The 13069-nt window shown below is 36.2% G+C and overlaps 1 protein-coding gene across 2 annotated transcripts in view; it reads left to right on the forward strand.

Moving 5' to 3' along the window:
* Positions 1–11102, forward strand: part of ITM2B (integral membrane protein 2B) — a 31562-nt gene extending 20460 nt beyond the window's left edge. The window contains exons 2-6 of one of the 2 annotated variants that reach the window (XM_031961927.1): positions 3869–3997; positions 7144–7347; positions 8112–8222; positions 8508–8658; positions 10319–11102. In XM_031961927.1, the coding sequence (XP_031817787.1) occupies positions 3869–3997; positions 7144–7347; positions 8112–8222; positions 8508–8658; positions 10319–10404 (681 nt within the window). In that variant the 3' untranslated portion in view covers positions 10405–11102. Of the gene's footprint in view, positions 1–3868; positions 3998–7140; positions 7348–8111; positions 8223–8507; positions 8659–10318 lie in introns of both variants that reach the window. The other variant, XM_031961926.1, reaches the window with a different exon arrangement.
* Positions 11103–13069: the final 1967 nt, after the last annotated feature.

Here is a 13069-nt window from a genome sequence, read left to right on the forward strand (position 1 = left end):
ATAGGCATCTAGGGCTCTTCTTGTTTTTAATTTGTCATGGCCTAGAAAAGAGCATCATTAAGCAATTTTAAATTGTCTAAAATAATATGAGAAAATAAACATTTGGGGGGAAATGTCCCCCTTTGAATGAAGGGAGAACTTCAGTGACCAGCATTTATGATATTTATTTTGACTGCTCAGAAGTTCTCAGGCAGGTAGGTGGTGGGCACAGTGGATAGATTGTTAGATCTGAAGTCAGGATGACTGCAGTCTGAGACACTACCTATACAACCCTGGACAAATCCCTTTTGCCTTAGTTTCCTCAGATAGAAAATGGGATTAATAATAGCATTTATCTCGAAGAATTGTTATGAAGAGCAAATGAGGTAATTGTAAAAAGCACTGATTATAGTGCTTGGCATATAGTAGATGCTAAATAAATGCTTATTTCCTTTTCCTTCCTTCCCTTTTTACAAAATAATAGAATTTGGTTCTTGACTCTTTAAAAGAGATACTTGATTAAATAATCTTCATAAATGAGCTATTAAATTATAAGCCAAATTGCTTTTTAAACATATACATATATATATTTAAATTTACGATTGGCACAGTTGAAACAGCTTAGCATTGTGCAACGATAAAAATTGCTATTATCAGAGGCATAGAAAATCTAGTCAAAATATAGATCATATGTTTTGGTCAGTTTATTTTAAAGGTGAGATGGATGGATGTTTTTTTAAAAGTTTTTGCCCTGAACCATTAAGATGGCTCAGCTCTGACAGTATCTGGTAATCATAGCTTCCTGCCTTCCTAGCTGACTAAGTTACTCTATAAAAGTTAAATGGTCCTAAAATGGTCTCTTTCCTCCCCCCCCCCCCCTTAAATTTATTATGTAATTAAGTAAATCCATATGACTCTAGGGAAACTATATTTTCCCCTAGATATGTGAATTTTTTTTTTTTTTTGGATATGATTGGTTCTTTTTTAAACTCCACTGAAATTTTTCTCCTTTGCCCCCTATATTCTTCTGCATTGTATTTTCCATTATCTGTATAAACTATCATCACCCTTTCTTATTCTAGCTCCTCTTATAAACACCTTGGGGACATCAACTGTCTTATGTTACTGAATTCTTGTTGGTTGAATGGATACAGTCTTCATTTTAGAATCCCAGGTTCTCTCTAACCCGACCTAGCCCCCAACACAACTTTAGCTCTGAAAGGCTTCTTCGTGCTTACTTTTGGTCATACTTTTACTCTCTTCCTCCTTGGCCTTTTTCTGCTCCAAGCCACCCGAGTCCTGCCTGCCCCTTCAAGGCCCAGCTGAAACTGATTTCTCTCTTGCTGGCAATCACTTAATTACGTATCCTCAGCTGTGAAATGGAAGTATTACTAGCATCTACTTCATGGGGTTATTGTAAAAGCTAAAATGAAATGACATATGAAGTGTTTTGCAAACATTAAAGTGCTATGTAAATATTAACTCTTAATGATTGTTATTATTATACTCTCTCCTTTGCCTCATCAGCTCATATTGATTTAATTTATCAAGTCCATATATATGATTCAGAAGGCTGTCTATCCTAGTCTCTTGTGTTCTGCTTCCATATCACCAGAGGCTTGTCCATCCTAGTTACCCTGTAGATTAGCTATCTCAAACTGAATGTGTAGGAAACAGAATTGTATCATCCCCCTCCAAACCCATCCCTTTTCCTAACGTCCCCGTTTCTTTCAAGGGCATCATAGTCTCCTAGATTCACAAACCCAAAATAAATATCAGCTCCTCCCCCCACAAACCCAAAATAAATATCAGCTCCTCCCCCCACAAATCTTGTTTCCATCTTGACATCTCTCCTCTTGCTTTTATACCTCCTTTTATCCAGCTACAGCAAAGAGCTTCCTAACTGGGCTCCCTGCCTCTGTTCTCTCCCCATTTCAGTGCAAACTGATTCAGAACTCAGATTCAACTGTGTCATTCCCCTACTCCATATCCCCCAATGACTCCCTGTTAGCTTCTCTAGGACCAATGAGAAACTCCTCCTTGGCATGTAAATAGTCCTTCCCCCACTGGCCCCTCTACCTTCCTAGCCTCCTAATACATCACTCTTCCCATTGCAGTCTAGTCAGACTGGCTTCCTTATGCTCCTCATACAGAGCTTTCCATCTCCCTCCTGGGTCTTTGCTGCTGCTGCTGCTGGCCCCGGGGCCCTGCTGTGCAATCTCTGCTCCCTCCCTTGAGTTCTACACCTTCAGCCCTTAACTGAGCTCAAGAACCACCTTCTCCATGAAGCCTTTCCTGATCACCCCAACTTCTGGTGCCTTTACCCACCCCAACTACACTGTATCTATTTGTGTACGTACACACACACACACACACACACTTTCTCTCCCACCCAACTAAATTGTAAGCTTTTTGAGGATTGGCACTTGTTTTTATGTTTCCCCAGCACTGAGTACAGTATGTGGAAATTAAGTACTTAATGAATGTTTTCTTTTTGATTGATCCATTGATAAAACAGTCATATTGTAGTTAGGTAGAGATCAAGAATGGATAGAAATGTAGTTGGGAGGGAAACCTCAGGCGTCATCTACCCCATTTCTAAATCATAATACCAGGTTACTTAATGGAAATGGTTGCTTAATGGAAATGTACTTTCAGAGTTCCACCTTTCATGCCAACTGGCTTACATGAATCTTCATAAGCACTAGGAGAATTAATTCTTATATTTTTGAGCTTTAGTAACTAGAGCGAGACAATTCTCTTGCTTTGATATGGAGATGGGATAGTTTTATTTTCTCTCATTCTTTTATTGTACCTTTCTTCTACTTGATTTTTCCCTTTTTGGTTTCTGTCTTGTTGCTTCAGTCTCCAGAGACAAATACGTCATCAAATCCAGCTTAAGGTTCTTAGGATTTGGAAGGGTTTGGGGTGGTGGTGATAATATACAAGTAATTCTAGACAAGTAAGTTTAACATATCTTTTACAAACTGAAATTGTTACACTTCCTCCTTGTGAATCCTGTTCTTTGATTACCATTATGTAAGTTGACAAAAAAAGAAAGGCTGTATTTCTGGTGCAAAATATAAGCAACCTGCAGTGCACTATCAGATGATAATTTTTACTTCTTCGTATTTTCATTTAGAGATGTTTAACCCTTTTTTGGTCCCTTGAATGTGTTTTTACAAGCTATTTTGTTAAATATTTCCCAATTACCTATAAAATTTTTTATCTTTAAAAAATTATGGGGCAGCTAGGTGGTGGAGTGGATAGAGCACCAGCCCTGAAGTCAGGAGGACCTGAGTTCAAAATCTGGTCTCAGACACTTAAGACTTCCTAACTGTGTGACCCTGGGCCAGTCACTTGACCCCATTGTCTTAGCAAAAAAAAAGAAAGAAAGAAAAAAATTATGAGTTTCAAATTCTTTCCTTCCTCCACCCATTGAGAAGGCAAGCAATATGTATTTATCCTTACTATCAGCAGTTGATAATAAAACTGACAACTTTTGCTATTAGCTTTAATTAGCTTTTTTGACCTTTTGAATATCAAAAGATAGTGTATTTATTATGCAAGTCATCTAAGGAACAACGGAACCACAAAACATTGCTCCTGCAGATCAGCTGCAGTAAGCCAGGGACTGGTGATATTTTCTTTCCACAAAGGCATATCTTATTAAGGAGAGGTAGAGTTACAAAATAGAAAGGATGTGTGGTCTGGGTGACCATGATACTTGCTTTTTGGTACATAACTCAATGTCACATCATTTGGTTCTCAGGTTTACATTTCTCATTAAAATGGGAGATTGGACTGTGTGGGGTCTTCCTTCCATTCTGAAGATTGTGTTGCTAAATAGAGATGTAATAATGCCCTTTTGCCCTTGTTTCATGATTAGGATCCAGATGAAGTGGTCCCGGTTGGCCAGAGAAGAGCCTGGTGTTGGTGCATGTGTTTTGGACTTGCATTTATGCTTGCTGGAGTAATCCTTGGAGGGGCATACCTGTACAAATACTTTGCATTTCAGGTGAGTAGCGGTGGAATCCACTGAGTTTTCTTTCTCTTCCTTGTCTGTTTTTTGGAAAGTTATTACTGACTCCCTGGGCTATTGTTGTTCTCCCCTATGACTGTGTGGCCTTTAGCCATGTTCCTAGTGTTATTTTAAGGCTCTTTAAATTTCCCAGTGACATTTTGGCTAAACTCATGCAGCAGACCCTGAAAGCAAAACCATATTGTGTATTCTTGAAATGCATTGACTGAAGAGCAGAAATTCTTGGAACATTTTTCAATTAGATTATCTTTCCTATTTCTACAATATTTAGTATAAGCTAATGGAGAGTGGGACAGCTTTTCTTGACTACCAGCTGAATAAATCAGCTTGTAGCCTCAACAGCCTACAGCTTGGGAGATGTTGGGTCAGATCCCAGTTCAGGCTCCCTCACAGCAGTCTAATTCTCTTAGGTTCCTAATATCTTGGCATCCTGTACTTTTCTCTTCCCATGATTGGTTTGTTCTTTTTCTAAAACATTTAGTTGTGTTAGCAATGTAACTGGAATAAAGTAGTTTTTAAAGGTTTTTTTAGAAACTAGAATTTTAAGCAGTAATGACAATAATTTAAAATCAGGATTATAATAATTTCTATAATTTGAATTTATTCTGTTTGTTTTACTTTTTTGACAATATTTATAGCTAGGATCTTGTTTTTCTGCCTCTTAAGGAATTTTTGAGGGGAGAAAAAAGACTTTTAACTAATAATTTGAGAGTTATTACCATTTTAAAATTCAGAGACATACTTTTTGATTAAAATGGAATTAACATTGACTTTTAGAGGAAGTGGTTCCAAATCCTGATTCTGACACTTAATTCTCTTGGACAATCACTTAACCTCCTTAAGGCCTGAGTTTCCACATAGGTGAAATGAGAATTGGACTAAATAGCTTCTGAGATTCCTTCTAGCTCTAAATCTGCATATCTATGATCATAGCAGATCTGCTTTGAACAGAGAAATTTGTGTAACTTAAATCCATATGGAATTCAGTTACCAGATAGAGTCCATATGGAATTCAATTACTAGATAGGTACAGGTTTACTAAAGTGCATTCTGTTGGCCAACTAGAATATTTGAATGAAAAGGCTTAGGTCTTAATTTACTGGTGCAGAAAATAAAGGAAAGTAGAAGGAGATTTGAAGTCAGGGAAATCCCAACCTCTGGACTCCAGAGATTCCTCAGTTGTAAAACCAAGAGTGTGGACTAGTTGTTCTCTGATATCCCCTCTCGTTCCAAGTCTTTGAGCCTGCTTTAATAATTATACTTGTGTTAACCCCTCATATTTTCTGACCTATTTTACCATCTTTCCAGACTCCTCCTCTCCCTCCTATTTTTAACTCTATAGTTTAGGTACCCAATAATTTCTGTCTTATGTGAGTTTACTAAAGATAATATGTTGGTCCTGCAAAGTGGTAAATTTTATTCTTCTATTTACCCTATTTTTCCATAGGCCAGAAGTTCTGAAATTCTTTTTGATCCAAAGATTGCTTTTGCAGTCTAGCAGAACTTATAGATCCCCTTTTCAGAATGATGTCTTTAAAAATTATGGAATTCCAAAGAAAATGATTATTTATAAAAATATCAAAATATTTCATGTTTTCAAATGTCCAAAATAAAGTTCACAGAATCCCTGACCCAAACTTATTCTTAGTTTCTAGTCTCTTCTGATCTTCATAAAAACTTCAATGAATAGTTTATTTTTAAAAAATCATTCATCAATAGCCCACCTGTTCATTCAGTCATAGTTTCGATTCTCTGAACCTTGTTGGTTTTGCAGAGGAGAACCCTACAGTCCCAGGAAATTCCTGTTGCTGTTCTAATATTTTAATAATGATTACAAGTATAAAATATCTCTGAATGAAGAAACATCATAAGATGATGATCAGCCTCAGAGTACCAGTAACTGTTGTGATGTATTTTGATAAAATGCAAAAACCAAGGGATTTTTATCAATTTATAAATAAGGAAACTGAAGTAAGCAAGTTAAGTGACTTGCTCAGGGTCACATAGGTAGTTTACCCCCAGTTTACAAATGAGGAAACTGAGATAAACAGGTTAAATGACTTGCTTAGGACTACATAGCTGATAAGAGGGAGGCAAGATTTGAACGCAGGCCTTTCTCATTCCAAACCCAGCACTCTAATTAGCCACCTCTGAAGTTTCTTTTTTACGTTTCTTTTTTCTTAATTAAAGTATTTTATTTTCAAAACTTATGCATAGTTTTCAACATTGACCCTTACAAAATTTTTTCCTTCCTCCCCTAGAGAGCAAGTAATGCAATATCTGTTAAACATGTGCAATTCTTCTGAAGTTCCTTAATGTTAATAGCTTGTGAGTTTCTCAAGGGCAGGGACTGTGGTCTGTTTCTTTTGTTCCCTTTCTTTTCTTCCTCCCCAGTAAGAGTGGACAATATTCAAAAGAGCTAAGTAGCTTGTTCAGTATTCACTTAGTTTCCAAATAGTCATAGCATATGACATTTGTATAACATGTTTTTACTTTATGGAAATACTTTTCTTCTATTATTTCATTTTAGACTCAAAGTAATTCCTGTAAGATGAAATCTTATAAAAGGTACTCCACACATATGCATCAGTTCACAGACAGATTTCAGAAAAATATCTTTTGGTTACAGGCCAGGAGGAAGAACAGCAGGCTTGAGCTTGTACAAATGCTGAAAACTTTGGAAAGCCTTTTTTCTCCCCAGAAAATATCCTCCTTTTTGGAACACATCTTTACAAAAATGTATAATGAATTATTCAGACAGGGGCGTGCTTACATATGTGTTCCCTTTAAATTTACCTGTCATCAGATGAACAATTACTTTTATACTCTCTTCCTGTCAGGTTTAAGGAAGGGGGGAAAAAAAAACCCAACCCAGAACACAAACGCCCCTACTCCTTTTCCTCTTTCTCAGAAACAATTTTAAACAGGATCTCTACTTCAGAATCTTGATCTTAAAGAAAACCGTGTTGGAGACCTGTAATTAATTTGTCCTATTTGACATCTTAAAATAAGAGTTTGCAAGCAAAGTACTTGGGTTAGAAGTGGTAGCTTAAGTAACAATTAACTTTTAAAGCTTAGGCTCACAGTGAATCATGAAGATGATTTTAAATTCTCTGTAGCAGGATGATGTCTACTACTGTGGAATCAGATACATCAAAGATGACTTGATCCTAAACGAGCCCTCTGCAAATGCTCCAGCTGCTCGCTACCAGACAATTGAGGAAAATATTAAGATCCTTGAAGAAGATAATGTTGAATTCATCAGTGTGCCAGTCCCAGAGTTTGCTGATAGCGATCCTGCCAACATTGTTCATGACTTTCACAAGGTGAGCCTACCCATTCTGAGTTGTAAAAGGTCAGTCATTTATTTCGTTAACTTTTACCTCTCTAGTTTCCAATTAAAGTGTTCACTTATTTGATAATATAGTAAGTACCATGTTACTTGGAGCCACCGTGTTATATTTGGTTTTTTTCCTAAGTGAGCTACATTTATTCTGCCCCAAAAGATACACGTGCAAGTTTTGATTAATTATGTATTAATTCATTAATCTTGTAACCTAAGGGCATTTGTTCCTTTTTAGTGGGTCCTGGTTATCTTCTTAAATGCCATCTAGAAGACTGCTTTTTTCCTTATTTTCCACCATATTTCTACTTTTCCAAGCTCTCCATTTCCCAAGTCAGTGTATTATTTGCCTTTTTTCTTTTTCATTATCTTCTGTGTGTTCTTCATCAGGAATACAGAAAAACCTAGAATTTGTGTCAATTAGCTTCATCTAGCATTCTGAAAAATCACTGAGAGACTATTGTTAGCTGTTGTAGAATGAAACCTTGACTAGTCTTTAGTGAGTAAATGAAGATAATGTTGCCTACTACTGCATAGAAGTCATTTTTGCTTTACTTTTTCTACTTGTTCCTCTCTCCCTATCTCACTAATGATTTCAGATTCATTTAGATCAGAGTGATTTATTATAAGAGTGAGAACATCTTTTACATTTTCTTTAGTTAGTTCCATGTAAAATATTAAAATGCAGTTTCTGCTAATCCTATAAATATTCAAATAATGTGACTAAAATACTCCTTTCTCCTTCAGAAACTTACAGCCTATCTCGACCTTAACTTGGATAAGTGTTATGTGATTCCTCTGAATACTTCCATTGTAATGCCTCCCAAAAACTTATTGGAGTTGCTCATCAACATCAAGGTAAAGAAAATTCTTAATTCTATCCACTGATATTACCATGGATTTATGGGGTGGAAGGGTAAGAGAGATTCATGTCAGGAAACCCATCTTTCCACTAAAACAGTTTAGAATTTTGCAAAGGAAATGGCGCTTTAATATGAGGGTTTATTCTAGTTCCATTAGTTTGTCATTTCTGATGTTTATATTTAGCTAACTTATAAAGACTTGGAATTCTGGTTATTGCTTTTATTTCCCTAGAGAGCATGTGATAATATATTTGCATTCTTTTTTTTTTTATATATTTAGGCTGGTACCTATTTGCCTCAGTCCTACCTAATTCATGAGCATATGATCATCACTGATCGCATTGAAAATGTTGATCAGCTGGGTTTCTTTATTTATCGTCTGTGCCATGGCAAGGAAACTTACAAATTGCAACGCAGAGAAACCATTAAAGGTAAGTCCTTCCTTAATGTCTTAGACATGAAAAGTTGTATGTTGGAGCTTAATGTGCAATTGAATTTTATTCACTTTAAAGTAAAGCTTTTGATTTAGTGGTCCTGCTGTGGACGGTTCATAGCTCTAGGACTGGACAAGATCTCAAAGGTCATCTAGTTCTACTCTTATTTTACAGATGGGGAAACTGAGACCGAGAGATAAGAGATGAGTTGGCTAAGGTCACACAGGGAGTTTGCTTCAGGGATAAGAATCAAACCCAGGTCCCCTGACTTCTAGAGTCAATGTTATACCTTCTCTTAAAAAGTGGAGCCAAAAGAGACCTGAAGCCATCTGAGCAAACCCTTTGGTTTTACATATGTGTAAAGTGAGGTCAAGAGTAAACTTTTGGTTACAGTAATATGTGACTTGCCCAGGATTGCACAAGTAGTGTCAGAGATAGGATTTGAATCTATGTTGTGATGTAGTAAGGGAAAACTTGGGTTATTAGGTCTTGATCCTTAATTAAGCATATATGTGCTCCTTACATATCCAATTGATTATGAAGAAAGGACTTTGTGAATCTCAAGATCCAGCCGCATAAACAGCAGCTTTCCATGACCCCTTTTTTATATTCTAAACCCATTCTTTTCCAGTAGAGAAAAGGAGGTCAGAAATTAGTAGAGTGAAGTTGGCCCTGGGCCCTACTTGAATTGCTGTCTTAGTCCACACCATGGAGTTGCCCATTCCAGAATGCCAGTTTTGGTTGGGCTGCATTTCAAAGGTTTTTGCAATCCATACAGTGCCATACATGAATGGCTTCTCAAGTAAATACTCAGGCATTTAGAATTAAGGGTTCTTTGTGTAGGGAATAAGTTTTCCTTTGAACACAGTCCGTGTATTGTGTGTCAGTCTGCCAGTAGTCTGTAGTTGATTGAAATGTGAAAGAGACAGGGAATCAGGAACATGGCTATGTCATTGTATTCATCGCCTAACAGAAAAGGTGAGATACTTGTATACTTGTGAAAATAGAATATACAAACAAAATTTAGCAACTTTTGGGGAAGAGATGGATAAAAAAAAGAACCAAAAATGCCATAGTGATATGTACATCATTTCATTCATGCTGTGTGCTATCAACAGTTGGCGAGCTGTTCATAGTTTTTATTTGAAAGTTATTTGAATTAACATCCCCCCATAAGGAGAAGAATGGGCAGTGAAAGTCATAATCTTGGGGAGCACCAGCATTTTAGCCAGAAAAATGGTAAAAATAGTTCTCCTTTAGGGATATACCTGATAGCCACAAAGAAATGATTAATCTAAATTACAAAAAAATTCTTATTTTATTGGGGAAAAGGGCTCTGGATTGGTCTTTTAATTGGCAGGTTATTCAGACTAGTGAAGATAGAAAATGCAGAAAGGGGAAATATTACTTCGTTTCATGAAGCTTAGGTCTTTGACAGTGGCTGGTTTTCTAACCACCACAATATTATGCATCTTTTCAGTTCTAAAATGTGACACTGTCACTGACCAAGGGCAGGACTGGTTTCATTTTAGTCTGTATTTTCCCATCACTCAGCAAAATAATGGCACATAGTAGTGACTTTTGATAAATGCTTGTGCGATTAAATATAAACAATGTAAAAATCAAAAGGCTTTAATCAGCTTTCTTGTCCTCACAGGTATTCAAAAACGTGAAGTTGAAAATTGCATCAAGATTCGACACTTTGAAAACAGTTTTGCTGTGGAGACACGCATTTGTGCATGAACATAAAATGAAAAAAACAATTCTGGTGAAAATTTTTAATACAGCAGTATAATCCCACCCTTTGTATTTTGTGCAGTGATTCTTTTTAAAAAAAATTTTTTTTTTCATGTAAGTAGTAAGCAGGGTTCTGTTATCTTTTCATTTCATAATACCATTAAAAGCAGTAAATTCGAAGAATCATTCTTTCCCTTTTCCCCTTCCCCAAGTGTGGTTTCTTTCATATTTGACATAGTAATTGTATAAAGTCATAGATATCAGTACATTTCATGTGACAGGCCTTAAATATTAAGGAGAATAAAATTTCTTTGAGACATTTGTCAGGATTTTTATGTTTTTACTTTGCTCCTTTGAGGGAAGGGGATATTGAGTGGGACTGGGAAATCTAACCTGCATACATACAAAGTGAGCTGTTCTAGTAACCATTTGTCATTGTTATTTACCCTGCTGTCTAGTTTGTTACAGCATTTAAACATGCATTTGAATTTTCCTCCAATTACTACAATGTGCAGTATTTTCAGTGTCATATCTAACTCTTTAGGTTGATTTCCAACTTGATGTTTTAATATACTAAGCACTTGCTGTAACAGTAATTCAGAAAATGTAATGGAATTTAAGCAGTAACTTGTGTTACTAATTTGTATATAACCCATGTATGTGCAATGGAAGGAATATAAATCTTACAAAATTGTTTGTCTAAAGGACTTGTGGTTTTTTTCTTCCCCCACATTAAAAAATAATGAGGAATAGTGGCTCTTTATGACAGAAGCCATTCCTGGAGAGAAATAAAATAATAGGATGAAAAAACAAAATCTGTGCTTTATATGATTTATAATGAATATGCCCATAGCAAATGCAAGATGTTTCTGTATCTAAAGTAGTTTTTTCATTGAGTAGTTAGAAAAATACTCAGAACTTGACCTTGATCTTAAAGATGTCCTGAAATAGGAGCTTTAGCATTAACTCTAATAATTTTGAAAGGAACACTTCTTTATTTAACTAAAGTAATGTTAGTTTATTAAAATACAAAAGGTAGGTCAAAGTAATCCCTGAGAATTACTCCCTCACTGATAGAAGAGTTTGAAAGATAGGACCATTATGATTCTTTAATGTATTTTTACATTGCTTCCCTCCAGGACAAATTTAGAGCCCATCATCTCTTAATGTGCCCATGAGTGACTCCTTTGTAATTCTCCAAGTCTGAAAACAATTGCTTTGGGAAAGTGTTTAGAGACCCTAAAGGATGATAGAGTATATAAATCTTAGCTGCAGAATCTCTAGCTTGGACCAAATATAGCCAGCAAGCTATTTTATCTGGTGTCTGACCTCAGTCTGTGTGCAATGTAGGATTTTGGGCTGGCTGATCATTTTGGTATTGGGCATTTCTGTCCCCTCTAGTCTTTCTTCTAATTCTAAAATTCTGTCAATTCACAGGCAAACTCAAAAATGGGCAAACCTCATGCCTCAGAAGATAGGGATGGATTAAAAAAAAAATGGAGTTCTTATACCAGAAATTCAACTTATGATGGTTGAAATTGTAGGTTGATCAAAAGAAAAAAAACCAAAAACTTGTGCTACAAGTCATGAACCAGCCTGAAATGAGAACTCAGTCCATATTGTTGTTCAATTGTGTCCAACTCTTTAGTGATCCCATTTGGGGTTTTCTTGCCAAAAAATACTGGAATAGTTTGCCATTTCCTCCTTCAGCTCACAAATGGGAAACTCAGGCAAATGGAGTTAAGTGACTTGCACAGGATCACACAGCTAGTAATTGAGGCCAGATTTGAACTTAGGAAGATGAGTCTGACCGATCCTGGCACTCTATCCACTGTGTTACCTAGCTATCAATTCATCTCTCAAAGAGTGTTAGGACCATTCTTTAGCAGTCTCGCCTTTCCCTATCAGAGAGCATGTAGTTAACAAGTTTCTATTCACCAAAATGTGAGCATGGAACAAGACCACCATTTGCCATGGACCTCTAGAGAAAAGCTCTTCAATATCACTTCTTTTTATACGCCATCATTTCACAAAATGATCATCAAATTTTTCTTTAGCTTAGATGACTTTTAACTTCTTCAGTTTTTCCTCAGCATTCCTTTTTATTTATTTATTTTTTAACTTTCCTGGCTCACATTCCTTACAAGTTGTCTTAAATGTCCTGCATACAGAAAATACATAATTGGATTCTAGCATAACTGAAAACTAATTTTTCTTTTTGCTACATAATGTCTCAGCCAGCCCAATCTGTCTCCTTTGAGGTGCCCCCATTCCTTCCCTGGAAGCATAAAAATAAATGAATCAGTGGAAAAAGGAGCACATCAGTTGTGGGTGTTATTAAAGGAAAGAGCAGTTCAGCCTAGTTTATGTGTTGCTTTAGTTCCATAGCATTGTGATGGTGTTCAGGATTGCACAGCAGCTTTCCCTCCACTACTGGAGAAAACTTCAGGTAGGGTCCTCTTATTGGTTGTATCATCATGTAAAATCATCATTAATCCTGGAACCTTGGGAAGAACTGCATCAATTATACTTATGTCACCCCTACTATTGCAGCTATCTATTGCCCAGGACTTATTATATACTCAAAATAAATATTTAGAGTTCTAATTTCTAAATGGCTGCTTAAAGAAGACTTAGTCATAAGATTCTTTAAAATGGCAAAAGTACATTC

Source organism: Sarcophilus harrisii, chromosome 3, assembly GCF_902635505.1.
Source record: "Sarcophilus harrisii chromosome 3, mSarHar1.11, whole genome shotgun sequence".
Classification (NCBI taxonomy): domain Eukaryota; kingdom Metazoa; phylum Chordata; class Mammalia; order Dasyuromorphia; family Dasyuridae; genus Sarcophilus; species Sarcophilus harrisii.